Source organism: Lithobates pipiens, unplaced genomic scaffold (genome assembly GCF_037356315.1).
Source record: "Lithobates pipiens isolate NorthernLeopardFrog02 unplaced genomic scaffold, aLitPip1_a1.2 Scaffold_25, whole genome shotgun sequence".
Lineage (NCBI taxonomy): Eukaryota > Metazoa > Chordata > Amphibia > Anura > Ranidae > Lithobates > Lithobates pipiens.
The window spans coordinates 61657031-61675627 of NW_027507787.1; the positions used below are offsets into that span (position 1 = coordinate 61657031).

Sequence of the window (18597 nt, forward strand, 5' to 3'; positions counted from 1 at the left end):
GGTATAGAAGCCACGGCATTACGTTGATTTTGAGCACATTACATCTTCCAAACCAGGAGGTTGCCAAATTTGACCATCTCTCCAGGTCTGAGGTAAAGGTTTTCAGGAGGGGCTGGAAATTCAGTCGACTATTACCTATTTTGCCTAAATATCAAGTTGTACAGTTTGGCCAATCAGATTGCATAGTTCAAGACCATCTTAAGTGCCAAAGTTTGGAATGTAGATTGGCCATGACCACTTGTATTTTCCTAACGATATTCATTGGGCATTATACAAGGCACATGAAAAAAAAACTTTTTCAAGACATGCTAGAGTGATCAGGAATCTTCAAACTACGGCTCTCCAGCTGTTGCTGAACTGACATGACTAGGCATGATGAGAATTGTAGTTCCTGAACAACTGGAGGGCCGTAGTTTGAAGACCCCTGTGCTAGACCATTATTATGCCTCCAGAATTGGGAGTGTGGCATCTACCCAACTTCTCTATGCTGGTGGACACAAGAACCTACATCTATAGATATATCTATATATACACACACACTGAAGCAGGAAGCAATATATATTGACCCGGAAGTGAATCTGTACATAGGAAGTAGGCGTGTGTGTTTTGAGACCAAATCATTTAGACATACACACATGACCCACACACACACCACCCCATATAAAATAAATAAACAATTATCTTAATTTGCAAATAAGGATTATCTCTTCCTCAGAGAACAGTGAGCGTGGCATGGTGGTGGGAAGAAATTAGCAGCAGTACAAGCAGCTTCCTGGAGGGACGTGATGTCATTCCTGTGTGCTGGCCACCGCTTCCGGGAACCAGATATGTTTTCTTTCATCTTGCACAGTCAATGGCTTGGTATTTTGGACAGCTATTTTAGCTAAGATAAATTCCCATAACATGTCCTGTCAGGGGTACTTGAGGACTGAGGCTGAGAACCACTGCACTAAAATGGAAAATGAAATACTTACCTCTCTGTAATTTTCCTTTCTTGGTGCCTATCCATGGCAGCATATGCACAATCCATGCATATACTACCATGAAGGCACCAGGAAAATAGCTTTTAGACAAAGCATACCTTTTTTTGTTTTGCCATGTCAATCAGCCTAGTTAAGCAGCAGCTGGGAAATCTGTTGTATGAAAATTGTTTAAGGGGGAGTGTAAAATGCATTACTTGGATTGAGCATGCATCTGCAAAACAAATTATTAACAAAACACATAAAACATAAAAATGTGCTACACATTTTATTGGTGAACAAGAAAAGAGCAAGGAAAGCAAAAAACACATGTATGTTAATTTGAGACGCTAACAGAATATGGTTTTGAGGTCTGACCATTTTGCAGAGGAAAGTAACAGGAGTTAAAAGGACTGCACCCACAAAATCTTAAGGATTTAAACATTTATTAGTCACAACATCTTGAGGAAGATTTAGCAAAATAATGCAGCACAGACAATTAAATCAAAGTCAAACTAACAACCTACAAACAACAAACATTGACAACATCAAAATTATTTTAGAGAAAAATATCCCTCCCAAAAAAATAAAATAAACAAAACACACACACCTCTTTTCAGGGAAAGATAAAGAATGATATGTGCAATCTTTATATAACATAGGTTTGTGTGCTAATGAGGCAATTGAAAACACATGCTATAAAACACACAAACACCCCCATTAGATTTACCGGTAATGGTATTTCCACGAATCTTCCAGGACAGGTACTCTGCCTTCTACAGGAAGCACAAACCAGACACAATTTAAAAAGCCCCTCCCTCTCCTCTGACACTCAGTTGTATGAAGATCAAGTGAACCTCCACCAAAAGTGAACTAGGAAGAGGAATATTAGAAACTCATTAACACACCACCACCAAGTTAAATTAAAGGGATCAGTGAATAAAGAATAGGTTGAGAATATAGGTGCTGTTCTGGAAGATTCATGGAAAATACCATTACTGGTAAGTCTAACGAGGGTTTTCCCCCTTCATCTTCCAGGACAGCTACTTGAGAGGATAAGCAAGATTCTATACCTTAGGGAGGAACGACAGCCTGAAGCACTTTCCTTCCAAAGGAGAGGTCCTGGCTGGAGAGCATCTGTACTCTATAATGCCTGATGAATGCATGAGAGGTGGACCAGACAGCAGCTTTGTAAATATCTAGTAGAGTGAGCCCCAACTCTGGTAGGAGAGGATTGCCCTAAAGATATGTAGGCTTCACAAATAGCTTCTCTAATACATCTGGCAATGGAACCCCTGGATGCCTTGGAACCCTTTTTGGGGCCACTAAAAGAAATTAGTAATTGGAAAGCTTTTCTAAGCTCACTCGATATTTCTAAATAATGCAGAAGACATCTAAGAAACAAAATCTTTCCTGCGAATTTCTGGGGGAGGAACAAAAGCTAGGAAGAACTACCTCCTGGGATCTGTGAAACTCAGACGAAACATTGGGTAAATACAAAGAGTCAGGCCTAATTACTACCCTGTCAGCTAAAATTCTTAGGAAAGGATCTTTACACGAGAGATTCTAAATTTAGAAATCCTTCTCGCTGAACTAATGGCCAAAAGAAAAGCCATCTTTAAAGTAACTAATTTCAAAGAGGCCTCATTAAGTGGCTGAAAAGGGGCTCTGGTAAAAGCATTCAACACCAATGACCAGTCCCAGGGGGGGACCTGCTTAATGAGTCTAGGTGTACATCTAGCCCTAGCTGAGAGGAATCTTTTAATCAATGGCTCCTCTGCTAGTCTTTTTTTCCATGAACAGAAACAGAGCAGCAACTTAAACCTTAAGAGTTCTTACAGCAAGCCCCTTTTCCACCCCCCTTCTGTAAAAAATCCAAAACACATGGGATAGAAAACGAGTCCACTCCAGCACTTTTTTGCCAGGCTACAAAGGTCTTCCAAACTTTACCATAAATCTTCCTTGTGACTAATTTATGGCTGTCTAGAATAGTCTCAATAACCCTAACTGAACATCCTTTTAATTGTAGGATGCGCCACTCAGCCTCCAAGCTGTCAAACAGTAAATCTGAGGGCTTGGATGGAGTACTGGTCCCTGGCAGTGCAGGTCTCTTCTCTCTGGCAGAGACCAGGGAGGCTCTATAGAAAGTGCTCTCAGTGCAGAGAGCCAACTCCTCCTGGGCCACCATGGAGCAATCAGAATTACCTCTGCTTGTTTCTGCACAATTTTCCGGACTACCAGAGGCAATAGTGGAAACGAAGGAAAGACATAGGGTAGGGAAAAGCTCCACTGGAGAGAGAGCGCATCTGTCCCTAGGGACTCCATTTCTCCCTCCAGGGAAAAGTAAGCTGGAAGCTTCCTGTTGTGGGTGGATGCAAACAAATCCACTTTGGGCATCCCCCACCTTACAACTAACTCCCAGAAGGTTTCCTGGTTCAGCTTCCAACTGCTGGAGCTGATATTGACTCTGCTCAGATAATCTGTCAGGACATTCGTCGTCCCACTGATGTGGACCTCCCTGATTGAGGAAACATTGTCTTCCGCCCAGGAAAGTATCTCCTGACTTAATACTAGCAGACTGTCTGAGCAAGTACCCCTCTATTTGTTGAAGTAAGCCACTGTCGAGGCATTGTCCAAAAAAATCAACAGATTCCTTGCACGAACCCTTGTTTTCAAGCAACTAAAGCCTTTCCTACCGCTAACAGCTCCCTGAAGTTTCAAGATTGGGCTGCTTCCTCTGGCTGCCAGGCTCCCTGAGCCTGCCAGTCTTCTGAGTGAGCTCCGCAATCCCACAGGCAGGCATCTGTGTTAATCTTTATTGGGGAATGCTGGTCCCAAGCCTTCCCTACCTGCAGATGTTCCGGCCGCTCCCACCAGGACAGATTGAGAGAATCGTCTCCTGGAAGATGTATGAACTGATCCAAAGAGGCTTTTCTGTGATCCCAATAACGCAGAAGAAATGCCTGAAGGGACCAGGAATGCAATTTGACCCTGGGCCCTCCCGGGATTGCTGCAGTCATCAAGCCCAACAGCTGCATTATTTGATGAAGGGAGGCATGGGGAAGGCACTTGAAACTCTGCACAGAGAGAAGGATCTTGGAGATCTTATCCTCTGGTAGAAAAATCTTTTGAGCGACTGAGTCTATCAGGTACCTGAAAAAGAGACGACTCTGGGAGGGAACTGGAGCAGACTTCTGCAGATTGACTTTCCAACCCAATCTTTGAAAGGTCTGCAGAACTTCTCAGATCCTGACCAAGGTTCTCTTTCTCTTGGGCAAAGATCAAAAGTCGTTCGAGTACGGGCCAGTACTTCGGCCATGATCTTCATAAAGATTCTTAGGGCTGCCGAGAGACCAAAAGGAAGGGCATTGAACTGCCAATGACATGGGACGTTTTCCATGAGGATCACAAACCTCAAGAATCTCTGATGATCCTGGCATATTGGTACATAAAGGTAAGCGTCCTGAAGATCCAGGGTTACCATGAATCCCTCTGGCAACAACAGATTTCTGAGTGAGTAAATGCTTACTATCCGTAAATGCCTGTAAATTAAGAATCTGTTCAGGAGGCTTAGATTGACAACTATCCGAAATCCTCCGGATGCCTCTCTTACCAGGAAAACATAAGAATAAAACCCTTGGAATTTCTGATCTTCGGAACGGGAAATAACCCCTTGTGATTCCCAAAGGGAAATCAGATCTAACATGCCCTGCCCGTCTCTCTTGGTCTCTGGGAAGCCGAGTGAGAAAAAACCTCTGGGGAAGAGGGAGATTGAACTTCAACCTGTAACCCTCTTCTATGATCTTGAGGATAAAAGGATTTTCTGTGATCTCTGCCCATTCCTTGACGAACCGGGTCAGCCTTCCCCCTACCCCTGACCTAGCGTCACTGAAAGTTTTTGGTCAGGGCTGAAGGAGCAAAGAGTGCCCCTTTAGCTTTGTCTGCTAAATTACCACTTTTTCTTGGCCTGCTGACCCCCTGTCTTGAAATTAGCTTTGTTCCGAAAAATACAAAATGGCCTCTTACTTTGGGGCTTAACCTTCTGAGACAGAAAACGCTTACCCTTTTCCAAAGAATGAGATAGTACTTCCTCTAAAGCCAAACCAAATAAAAGTTTGCCTTCAAAGGGGATACCACAAAGCTTATTTTTGGAGGGTAGATCCCCCTCCCAGGATTTTAACCCGATTGCTCATCTAGAACAATTGATCAGAGCTGACATTTTGGCCACCGACCTAACTGAGTCTGCCTCTGCGTCTTCCAGAAAAGCCACTGATTTGGCAATCAGGGGGAGAGATTCCCTGACCTCCTCCATTGGTGTGTTGGGGGAGAGAAAGTCATCTAGCCTATGGACCCATACATCTAGATTCCTAGCTATACATGTGGATGCCAGGGCTGGACTAAGAAAGGCTGAAGCCTCCCAGGCTTTACAGAGTAAAGTGTCAGCTTTCCTATCCATCTGATCCTTAAGCACACCAGAGTCTTCAAATGAGAGATTGATTTTTTAGACACTTGTGACATAGGAGCATCCAGCCTGGGACATTTGAAAAACATTTCCTCAACATCCGACTGAAAGGAAAACATCCTCCTTTGCCCTCTATATTGGAACAACCTTCTCTCAGGTTCTTTCCATTCAGACAGGACCATTTCCTTAAGCGACTGGCATACAGGAAAACACTTAGGCTTACGCCCCTGAAGATCCCTGTACATTCTATATCCTGAACCGACTGAGTCTGCTGCGGTGACTCATTCTGCTCAGAAGTATAAACTGCTTTCAACAGTTTCTCAATATCTTCAGTTGGGAATAGAAATCTGGCCATGTTAGCAGTCTCCTCAACCTTTGACGTGGACTCCTCGCCAGATGTAGAGTCCGAGTTCTCCCCCTCCTCTGGGTCAGAGACCGCCCGCGAACTCACGCTCTCTAAAACTAAGGGAGGTAGAGACCTCACCGAGACCGAAGGGACCTAGGACACTGTCACAGCTGTTAAAGGGGAAGAACCTAACCCTGCTAATCTATTGTTAAAGGACTGAAAGGAAGAAACTACTTCTTTCATGGAAACCATAGAAACAGAATTAGCTCCTGTCACTGAAGAAATAAAAGTCTCACACAATAGTTTTCTACAGCTATCTTAGATCTACAGTTCCCACATTTTCTCTTAACAGGCTTGTCAACCTAGGAGAAAAAAATCTAAATAATAAAGGCAAATAAACTGACACTTTCTCCTTAAATCCATCCCTGGCCCTAATAGCTCTCAATTAACAGTAAGAGAGGTACTAATCATGGGGGTAGTACTGGACCTGGATGTAGCCTCTGGGTCAGTTTGAGCGGGTGCTCCATCCTCAGGGGTGTCCTCAGCATCCATAACGAGGATGACGTGAGCCAGGCAGGAGAGCGATCTGTAGATGCTGAACACTGTCTGCTTATAGTGCTGTAATCCTAGCAGTACATCCCCAGCAGCATGACATATCGAGCCAGTCCTTTAAATGAAAAAGACTCGGTGACTGGAAATGCGTCACACAACTTTCAGTTTTGGTGCCATCTTGCAGCGTCACCGGAAGTGCGTCATCTGAAGCCATCTTGGTACACCCCAAAGGAGAAATACACATGGAAGCATTCCTCTGCTCACCTAGGTACTCAGACCCCAGACAACCATGCTGGGGTTGGCAGTTGCAGGGGCTTACTCTGCCTGTAAAGTGGTGCATCTCGTAGCATATATCCAAAATGCTGCTTCAAAGGTGTATGGCTTTAGAGAAAACTTACATATCTACATTGCATCTGCAAGATTTTAACCCAAAACCATAAATATCCTGCCCCCCGAATACATATAAGACCATTTGGGTCTGTTAAAGCTTAAAATGAAAACCCCCATGTGAAAAATACCACCCTAAATGAAAAAAATATTGCGCCCCTCCCACATACTAACAAACACACAGCAAGCCAGCCCATGAGAGGGTGGTGGATGCTTGGGGGCAGGAGGGGCTCGGGCACCCCAAAAGTCAACCACCTTGTTCCCATATTGTGGGGGGGCTGCAGGCAGGGGGCTTTACAGAATGTGGACAGCCCCTTTAAACTAGTGGATACAAGGTGCTTTGTGGTTGGTATTGGGCTGAGCCCAACATGCCCCAAAGGCATCCAGCTTTGTTGAGTGCATGAGGACTTGTATGGTTCAGGAAGGGGTTGGGTGATTGCTCTTCTCACCCCTTTCCTAGCTGGCCCTGTTATATGTTCTGAAAAAGGATGTGGTTTGGACTGGTGAAGGCAGCTCACAGCCGTTTGAGAATGGAGTGGAGCGTGCAGTTCCCCTTTAAAAACAAAAGCTAGCCCATGGAAATCCAAGGGATTAGAGGGGGAGACAAGAGCATTGGAGAATGGAGTATGGAGTTCACCTTTAAAAGCAAAAGCTAGCCCAAGGAAATCATATGCATTAGAGGGAGATGGTTAAATGCCCTTTTTAGGAGGAGCTAGAGGAGCAAGAGGCTTTTTACATAATTTTAACAAGATATGTCTCTTGTTGGCAACGTAACATGTTAACATGACCTGTGTGCAAATCTCCTTAAAAAAAGTAGAGTCGTCCGTTCAACCCATGCAATTGCATGTACGTTGCGTAACATTTACTAAGATTTTGGCCGCACAATGAACAAACTCATGTGAAGGAGTGCAAGAGCTGCTTACATTGATCTCATGCAGTTCTAAACTTGCAAGCATAGCAGACTTTCTCTAAAAAAAGTTACTTTCTCATTCTATTTTGGACATATTTGTTCCTCACATCACCCCATAATATTGGCACCTCCATATTCTGTTAATATTGAATTGGAGATGCTATGCCCCATGTCCATAGTGGCGCACAGATTGCATTCTCCCATGCGCTGAGATCGCTATAGTAAATGAGGGATTCAAGCTCTGTTACCTGCACACCTTGTCATAAATATGGAAATGTGCGTTGAGCCTCGCCGTGCGCCTCTACTGATGGAGCACGGCTTTTGTAAATCACCCCCATTGTAAGTGATACCAGCTGCAGGGGGACCACATGTAATAGTGGTGACTAGTCCTTTGCCCTCTGCCTAACACTTTTGTGTACAGATTTCAAAGTTCAGTTCCCCTTTGGGACAATCCTACTTTTAGCTAATATGTACTGTAATTTCCTGGGACAGACCTTAATAGATCAAGCCAGATTGAAAATGAATATTTCCTCACAAAAATAGTATTTATATTCGATTACATGGCAGCTAGTTAGAAGACAGAAAAGTTGGTTTACTAAAGGAGTACATCTTTCTGAAATCACAATTATCCAATCATGTGCACTGAAAAGTCATGTATTTAAAAAAAATGTATCTGCCCTTGATTTGGTCTTTAGAGTGAATGCAGAATCACTAACAAATACTTCCTTAATAAATCTTCCCTTATCAATCTAATTATGGCTGCATATACTAAACCAAAGTTTAATGAGGTTTCTTCAATAGCCATCTAACTACTTGCATGTTTCTACTCTTCTGTTTGGCTAAGCTAAAAGGAATACTGATTTTCTATCTGGGCCTTTATGGATAACTATAGTATTTTAAGTGCATTGACCTAATGTTTCCAGACCGGAATACATATCATTGTTTCACGCTCCGTTTAAAGGGGAAGAGGGGAGAAGAATTACTGCTGGGAGAAAATATTTCTTTCTAACTTAATCACAGGCAAAGAGGAACATAGCTGAAGTGACAGGTGACAATGTCCATAGCCCAGTCCAGTGATAAGCCCTAGCACTTAAAAATAGACTCTGTGACCTCATCGGTTACTGCAAGCCAGTGAAGCCAACAGCTATGCCAGGGAAGACAAAAGTGGGGACTTAAAAAGGCTTGTAGAAAGGGCAGTGCAGAGCTGGGGAGATTTTCCTACTTTGGTTTGGCTCCAGCTCGGAGTGTACTTGTCCCCTGTCAGCTCTATATGGAACATTGTTACTCTAATGGTGCATGTGTCATGCCTGATTCACCGGTATCTTCCTATCACAGCACAGATAATCTCTATGCAGGTAATTCACGTCTCCTACTTGTAAAATAATGTATTCAGCTACAAACCAGAATTTGTTCTTTTATCTGCTTATACTTACTGTTTGTTTAGAGTGAAAGTTAGTACAGAGCAAATGATCTTAATGAATAGGTTAATATTTTTAGTATTGAACATTTTTAATTTGTCATGGCTCACGTTATAAATTGAAGGCATGGGTGTTGAGTGACTGGCTTGACAATGTGAAGAGCTTGGTAAGAGAAGTGCATTTAAAGTGGGTTGATTTGCTTTAGTTGATAGTAACACATTCCTGGTTGTCGTAATACTCACTTTGACTAGATTAAAATCCCATTCTGTGTGGTGATCATTGTGAAAGTTACAGATAGATCTTTAAGCTTAATAAAAGTTTTATATTCTTTTTTTGTAGTATAATACAAAGCATCTGAAGAAATTTAGTCCACATTTGTTCACAGTACAATAAATTATATCAACTTTTCAGAATGTATTTTTATAACCATTTTTTATGATTTTTATATTTTTGCTTGATTTTTTTTATTTGTTTGTATTATTCCAAAACTGCGGTAGAAAGCTATAGTTAATATATGTCATGCCCTTGCTTGTTTCCAGGGCACAGCTATGGTTTATTTTACACAGAAAGTTATACATTACAGGGTTTTTGCTATTGAATAATAATAATAGTGCTGATCCTAACCATATCTGTACAAAATTAGATACATTTTACAATTTAGAATGTTTTTATGTACATTTAAAGTGGAACTTCAGTCATTTTTTCATCTTTCCATTTATTAAATCTTCTGTCATTGTTTTAACCTTGGATAGTAAAAAAAGATTTTCTGCCAGTAAATACCTTATACAGCTCACTTCCTGTTTCTCGTCTGATAAAAAAGCCTAGGCTTACGACATCATGCACAGCTCTCTCACTCTAGGTGAGAGTTTGCCAGGAAGCTGGGGGGGAGAGTCATAAGATGGCCAATGAGAGCTACAGAGCTGAAGGTGTGCCTCTGTGTCTGTGTAAATCCAGGAAGTGAACAGGCAGCAGCTTCAGCTGCCCACAGTTAAAATAATTGCAGCCAGACTCATTGGAGAGAGATTTCTGCAGCATATTTGGCAAGTACAGAATCATAGTATATATAAAATAATATGCAAAGTGATTGGAGGGAAGCTTCAGAATGGCAAAGATGTTTTATTACAAATTATGTGAGCAGACTGCAGTTCCTCTTTAAGGAACTGCAGTTATATAGGTGTTGTATAGGTGTTCTTCTGTCATCAGCTAATAGGGACAAAAACGTTGCTTTCAGCAATGAATGCATCATTATAAAAAACTAAAAAATAAAAATACAAAGATTTCAAAAATTGCTTATTTCTCAGCACATATCAAAACATATAGGTAAAATCAACTCATTTGAAAAGATACTCATGAAAAGATATTTAGAATTTGTTTTTTAAAAGGTTCAAATATCTTCATAGGTCAGAATTCATGACCAGTACACTCATCGTTATATGATATAAATACAGCATGCCATTTCTCCTTTTAGTAATGCCACTTACATTGCCAAATCTCCAGGCAACATATGCACAGCCGAAATAGAGTGTATTATTTCAGTAGGACAACTTAAGGGAGTAGTACGTTTTACAAATAATGCACACCTGTGCTTGTTTGAAACCCCAGTAAAGCCGAGAAAATAACCATTTAAAAAAAACGTTCGTTAGTATACCCAAAGACAGACCTCAGATGTAGTGCAATCCCCCTATATTACCTTCACAGTGACTTTAAGGGAGTTGTGATTTTTAATAATACTTTCAGAGTGGTTTGCTTTATGCCAAAAGTTAGCCATATAATTAAAAGGTGATTGAATGATGTAATGATCTGGGAATTAAAAGTCTGATTCTCTCTCCAGTGTTCACATATATTTCGGTATTCATGCTCATGTGTATATGAGTATGTAAACGAATATGTATTGTACAGCTCTAATGCCACATACACAGGACAGGACTTTCCGGCAGACTAGGTCCGAAGGGATTAGTCCGTCAGACAATCCGATCATGTGTGGGCTAGTCCGATCGTTTTTCAAAACATAAATCAGACGGACCTAGAAATAGAACATGTTTCAAATCTATCAATTCCGACGGACTAAAATCGGGAAAACCGTTCGTCTGTGTGCTGGTCCGACGGACCAAATACAATGCAAGGGAAGCTATTGGCTACTAGCTATTGAACTTCCTTGTCTAGTCCCGTTTACGTCATTATGTTAAAAACTAACGGACTTTCAAATGGACTTAGTCCATTTGTGTGTGGCCAAGTCCGTTCGTTCTGAAAGTTCGTCGGAACTCGGCCGAATGTCCGTCGGGAAGACCGTCGGACCTAGTCTGCTGGAAAGTCCGGTCGTGTGTACGCAGCATTACTTTGACCCTTGTATTATCATTTAAAAACTTCCCATGCTTGAGCCTTCCAGTATGCTTATCAACTGATCATATGTTTTAGCAAACCCAAAATACAGCAGGTCTTTTATGTATAAAATGACACCAAGCCTGTAAAAATCTGTGACTATCCTAGACAGGGCTGGAATAATCCTCTCTGCACTTTCGCCAACTGTCTTGTGCCACCCACTCTCACCCAGAAACACGCTAACAAGATTAGATGTTACACTAGCACACAAAGTAGGCTAGTGCCAGGGATTAAAAACTGAAAGAGATTACTCTGCATCATTATGTCTACAAATGATGAAGAGTATGGCAAAATTGCACCTTACTTTGCTACATGTGTGGTTCTATGTGTACAGAGTTAGGCTGCCCTGAAAGTCCTGCTGCTCTGGGTCATGACCTATGTTGGATATTCAGAAATCTGGCCCTGATTCCAGGACAACAAAATATACACATTTCCCCAGGACATAGGAAAAAAAATCGATGGAACCTGCTTTTAAATGGAGTGCTAACATTATTGTTGATATTACAATTCATAAAAATGTATAGTATTCATTTCATAAGAATAGCTACTAAGCAATTGTTTTCTTATGTTCTCTTTCAGAACTTCATCGTAGTGAAAGTGCCCAGGAGAAAAATGTAAAAGAAGCTAGAACCAAATGTAGAACCATTGCATCTTTGCTAACTGATGCTCCAAATCCCCACTCAAAGGGGGTTCTTATGTTTAAGAAAAGAAGGCAAAGAGCAAAGAAATATACCCTTGTTAGTTACGGAAGTGTAGACGAAGATCGATACATTGAAGACGAAGACGGTGTCCTTCCAACAAGTGAATCGGAATTTGATGAGGAAGGCTTTTCTGATGCACGTAGTCTAACAAACAATTCTGATTGGGATAGCACATATCTTGATATTGAAAAGCCAAAGATGGAACATGAACATCCAGAAGAAAAAGGTCTGAGTGAGGCATCTGGCAAAGGTGCAGCATTGTTTGAACTGCAAAGGCAAAAATCAGAACATGCTGTTGAAAATATTTCAGCACAAAACCCTCAGATTCTTCAAAAGACCCCCATTGCCCCTCCTCGGAAGTCAATGGTCAATGGAAATGTCAACCATCAGGTTAATTTAGAAAGAGGCCAGCAGGCTCAAGGCTCAGAGAACATCAAAGTGACAAGTGCACAGATATCACTAGCCCCCGCTCACACTCTGGTTCCACAAGCTGGTAATATCCAGTCACCAGCCTCTGGAATTGCAATCTTCAACAGGTCTGCACGACCATTTACTCCTGGTCAAGTTGGACAACGTTCTTTAGCCTCATCAGTTATATTTAATCCTATGCCAGTAAAAAAAAATGAAAGCGTACCAGTGCAAAATATTGCTCCTCCCCCATTCACACCATTTACACCTGATATATCTGTAAGTCCTCAAAAAACTCCAGTTAGCTCAGTTGCATCTCTTTATATTCCAGCAGCAGGAACACCACGGACTACTACTGCTTCAATATATCTGTCATCTCCTTCACGGCCACCAGGACCACCAGCAATTACGTCACAATCAAATATTGTACCTAATGCTCCAGCAGCCCCAGTGATACCTACAGCATCACAGTATATTAGCCCTACAAGTCACACATCCTCTTACTTGGCACCAGCAGTCCAATCACCAGAATCTGGAACTTCAAGAGAACAAAAAATCTCTGTCCCTGCTGGGCGCACTGGTATCTTAAATGATGCCCGAAAAAGAGGGGGCAGGAAACAGATGTTTGTTAAAAAAGAGGAGAAGAAGTACCAACCTAACCCAGAACTTTTGACTATGGTTCAGAACCTTGATGACAAACCGCAACATGCCACAGGATTTGAGTCTGGCCCAGAAGAAGATTTTCTTAGCTTAGGAGCTGAAGCTTGCAATTTTATGCAGTCTTCAGCACGAAAAAATAAAGTTCCTCCACCTGTGGCTCCAAAACCCATTTTAAAAACACCTGTAGAAGAATTTGTAAATGGATGCCCAGATTTACCCCTGCTGAAAGGTAAAGGAGCAGAGTTGTTTGCAAAACGACAAAGCCGTGTGGACAAATTTGTGGTAGATTCAGAACGCAGATCTCAATCCAGACCTAACTCAAGGCCAAGAACACCCTCACCAACTCCATCTCTTCCCTCCTCTTGGAAATATTCATCAAATATTCGTGCACCGCCTCCAATTGCATACAATCCTTTGGTGTCTCCATTTTATCCATTAGCAGCCTCAAAATCTCAAGGGGGAAAAGTAGAAAGCAAAGTGAAAAAAGGAGCTAGTGGAAAGCCAAGAATGCAAGCTATTGATTTTATGCGTCATCAGCCTTACCAGCTCAATCCGGCAATGTTCTGTTTTGCTGATTCTTCTAGCCAGGATAACCCAAAACCAAATCTCTCTGCGAGTCAAGGCAGACAAATTCCTGTGAAAACTAGAGCTCATGAGATTAAGCGCTTCTCAACTCCAACTCCAATGTCATCATCTATAAACATGACTCCAACTGTGCTAGCCCCCCGGTCTGCAACAACACTTGCAGAACCAGTTTGGAGAACTGATTTAACTAGTCAGCCTACGCCTGCCAATGTTTCTGGCCCTGCACAATGTCATTATCCTATCCTGGAATCTCCACATGAGAATTATCATGCTTCTACAGTTCTAAGTCCTATAAGTTCTGTCACCAACCCCAGAGCATCAATTTCTAGAATCCAGGTGCCAAAACCCAGGTTTTCTGCAGCAAAAACAGGAATGCAGCCTAATGTGTGGAGACCAGCCCGAGTTCACTTCTAATTTTGCAGATCATCATCTCAGATGTTTTTTGCCCTTTAGTAAAATGTTGTTGGAAGTTCTGTTGCTTAGCTGTTTTGTAACATGCATAGGCAGAATAACACGTGTGCACTCCTTGCTTCTTTCTTTTGAGACACCAATGTACATTGTACATCAATGTCAAGAAACTAAACAAGTTGAAATACATATGAATGGTCAGAAATACCCTTTGATGGATTACAGTTTGAAAAATGAAGATGAACTATAACCTGAATGAAAAATATAAATACAAAAATACAAAAAGTTAATTTTGAAATGTACAGAATGTAACAGGAATGTAATGGAAAACGCCTTAAAGAATGAGCATGCACTTTGAAAGGGTTGAACACAAATGGGGACATTATGTCTACTGTGATAGAAGGTGGGTGCATTAACCCATAAGGGGTTTAATTAAGGAATATGTTTTCTGTCATACCACCGTAAAAAAAAAAAAAAAAAAAATGACATTTGGTGATCAGAATGAACTTTTAACACAAGTGCAAAAATAACTCAGTCGGTAAATAAGACATACATGCAGATTCTACATCTTTTCCCAGGCTAGAATATTGGGAATTAACGTTGGTGTTCTGCACCAAACCTGAAATATCAAGTAACTATATTGTTGTGTTGGTGTAATTTTTTTTTTCAATTTCTTAAGAATCATAGCTGAAGTCAGAACTGCATGTTACCTTGTTTGAACTTGAAGTGCATGTCTAATTAACACATTTGCTACATCACAGTATTTTGTGGCTTCATATGTCAAATATATACAAGGCATTTGTGTACAAAGTTTAACTTCTTATTTACTGAGGGCAAATGTCTTGTTTATACATGTCTTGGGGCTTTTTAAAATACTTTGTGCAAATAATATTGATTTGTTTGGCCTACAGAAACTAATCATAAGTCAACTTTTAAATGTTTATTGTAGTCATACTAATGATCCCAGCTCTGTGTGTGTAGGTTTCAGCACAGCTCTGTGTAGTGTGGAGCTGCATTTAGTAAGTTGGTGCTGTCCAGCTCTTTATTCCACACCCATTGTACTAAAATGATAAGGATATATGTAATAAACAGGTGTTAATAAATCAAGAGAGATTTTTTTTCAGTGCAAATCATCCTTAATTACTTAAGTAAAAGGTAATTTTTACATTTTTTTTTTTAAATTAATCTTAGTTATGTAACATAGCACTGAATGGAGATATTGTAGTATGTGGTCAATAGGGAGACATGTCGGGTTTGCCACTGCCATGGCTTCATTTTGAATCACCATGATTTGCGAGGTTTAAAAATTGTCAATGTTTGCCCCCAAAATGTTCATGTTTGCAGCCAAAAATAGGGAAAAACCTATTGTTTTTTAGTTTAGTTTTTTTTTTATTTAGGTATTGGTACATGCTTCATCCCCCCTTACCCCTCAGTAGTTCCTGACTTCCTATGCCTTTTATGCAAAAATGGCTTATTAGTCCTACAAATTGCCAGAATGTATTCTTAATGATTCTTCACCAAAAGACTTCAATGAGGTTCAAAGCAAATGTAGCAAACTTCAATCAAAATTATTTAAACTGTCATAAAGTTTGAATTAATTCTTACTTTTTATAAAACAATTACAGCTGCATTCCAGGCAGTTAGTGCTACCATGTACTCACATTATATACTCAAATGTATTATTTTTTAGATGTAATTTTTATAAGTACCTGAATTTGACTTATAAGTCTCTTGCAGTCCCTGTACAACTGAGCTCAGACTGAATGAGAAAAAAACTGCTTAAAATGCCAGTGCAATGCACTAACAAGGGATGTGCTAATAGCAGAAAGCAGAGTGACAGAGAGATAAGCTCATCATTCTTCTGCTGATCCTTTCACTGTCCAGTCACAGGTTGGGGTAGAAATAAGAACTGTAAGTGTATTAGAGCAGCAGCAGAGCAAAAATCAAGTCTCATACCCTGCTAGACAGTCTGTGTTGCAGAGCTGTATAAATCTCAGAACAGGAGTCATTTGGCATGAAAAATAATATCCTTACATATATTTCACCTATGTATAGTTGTTAGCCCTTGTACACACGGTCGGACATTCCGACGCAAAATGTCCGACTGTGTGTGGGCTCCATCGGACTGTTTCCGTCGGAATATCCGACGGACAAAGTTTTAGAGCTGGGCTATAAAACTTTCCAACAACATGATCAAATCGGACTTTGTCCGATTGTGTGTAGAGAATTCCGATCAGACAAAGTACCACGCCTGCTCAGATTAAATTCCTAGACCAAAGCTATTGGCTACTAGCCTGAACGTAGTCCAGTCGTAACGAAATAACGTCATCACAAATCCGACGGATTTTGTTGTCGGAATGTCCGACCGTGTGTACAAGGGCTTAGACTGCATTTGAGGTATGAAAAAATGGCTTGACAATAGGTTTAATCTTAAATGTGACCTGATGCAACTGATTTGTTACCAAAAAGTATTGTGACAACAATAGGCTTACTATTTATAATGTTACCGCACTAAATCGTAAATAAAGTATACAAATTTTATTTCAGTTGCATGTGATCATGTCTGACCTAACACTGCTTGCAAATGCACATGTTGCAAGATGAATTGGCGCAGAGATTTTTGTTTTTAATTAATGCATAATTTGATTGATCATATGCTGTTTTGACATTCCCTCAGCTGTTTTATCCATTTAAAATAAATATAAGCTGTCATTGCTGACCTTTCCTTCTGAAAATGCCTGGCTGTCATGTAAATCCATTGGATAATTTGCACATAAACATCTATCCCAGCTTTTAAAAAACTGTTCAAAATGGTTAATCTCTTACATTTAGGGAATGTAATAGCTGTGCTCATCGAGCTATATATGCACTATCATTTTAGACCAAACTTCCAAACATATACTGCTGAACTCAAATACATTAAAATGGAGGTTGTGCCTTTGAATATTGTAATTTATTTTTAACTGTCACATTTAGATTAAAAAAGGACTTTGTTCTGCACCACAAAGAATATACCAGAGGCACGTACGTCTGCAGCTGGACTCACAATTTCTGATCTTGTCAAAGTCTGTAATTGGTGGTATTCCATAAAACATCAGAATTTTTATAATCACCCCTCTAACCTTCTACAGTAATACACTGGAATGGTATACACAAAGAGGGCAGTTTGGTCAATTAACTAACCTTTGAAAGGATTGTTCTGAATAAGTATAAAATGTTTTTGATGTGCATGAAAGTAATAGTAAGGTTAAAGGGCATGAGTTGGAAGCTGATGATGTCTATCAGATCCTTCAAGCCTTTGGACTGTTAGAGAAGATGTTTTAGAAGAGACTTTGGAATTCGGAACTGGAAGAGGTTTATGACTGACCAGGCTTTGTTAAAGGAAAAGATTCCTTTGTTTGGGAAGAAATGTAGGATGAACGATGAGAGCTATTTTTTTTTGTTTCCACTCCTTACTTCTTGTAATTGCACAAGTTCTTTCAATCTGAATAAGACCTATTAGTTTATTAGTTCTCAGATTGAATTTCGAACCGACAAGTGGACCTGGAAATGAAGTGGAAGCCAAATTGGAGACATAGAAGGTTATTAGAATATGCGTTATTTACTGCCTAGTGCTACTAGATATGGATTCATAAAGTATTCAATAAACTTTTATCCAAAGAAAAGGAGTATTCTTATTTTTGAACAGAGCACTGATTCTGAATTTTCTAAGGAACTAACAAAAGGTTTCAAAACGAGAACAAATACACACTTTAGAAATACTTGCCTATGCATTTATGTCTTAAAATATATGAGCATACTCTTAGGCATCTCCAGCTCTATGAGACACCTCCATTAATCGCCAAGGCACAGCCAGCTGCATAGGGTATTACCTTGTAGGATGTAAGGAAAGTCATAATAAGTTTTAATTTTGCTGCCATCAGAGAGACTAGCTTCCCAGTCTACTACAGCAGAATTAAAGTAGTATTAAATGTTCAGCTTTTAAAACCCCACCTCAAAAAACAAACATCTTATACTTACCTGCTCTGTGTAAAGGTTTTGCACAGAGCAGCCTCGATCCTCCTTTTCTCAGCTCCTGGCTCCTCCTTGACCAGTGCCCCCAATAGCATGCTGCTTGCTATGGGGGCACTGGTGCCTGCTCGCTCTGACGAAACGCGTAGGGCGTGGCCTAGAACGTGCACCTTACACTGACATACAAGCAGTAACGCCGGCGCGGCTAATTTGAAAGTGATTTTGTCTCTTTGGATATTGTGAGTAACCTGACTTCTTAATAAACAAAAAAACGTTCAAACAACAGTATTGCACTATGTTTGTACTTCTGTTTCCCTTCATGCATAATTGCTAAACGGACTACTTGTGGAAGGAAAAGTGTAAAGCATCTCCCCAGCATAGCAGAAGCAGAGCCCAAAGAAAGCTGCACAG

At 40.6% G+C, this 18597-nt stretch overlaps 1 protein-coding gene across 1 annotated transcript in view; it reads left to right on the top strand.

Annotated features, from left to right (window-relative positions):
• The window catches only part of SYNPO2L (synaptopodin 2 like), a 170059-nt gene extending 152219 nt beyond the window's left edge, over nt 1-17840 (top strand). Inside the window, exon 4 of the mRNA XM_077454552.1 lies at nt 11993-17840. Within this exon, the coding sequence (XP_077310678.1) occupies nt 11993-14181 (2189 nt within the window). The 3' untranslated portion in view covers nt 14182-17840. The remainder of the gene's footprint in view (nt 1-11992) is intronic.
• Nucleotides 17841-18597: the final 757 nt, after the last annotated feature.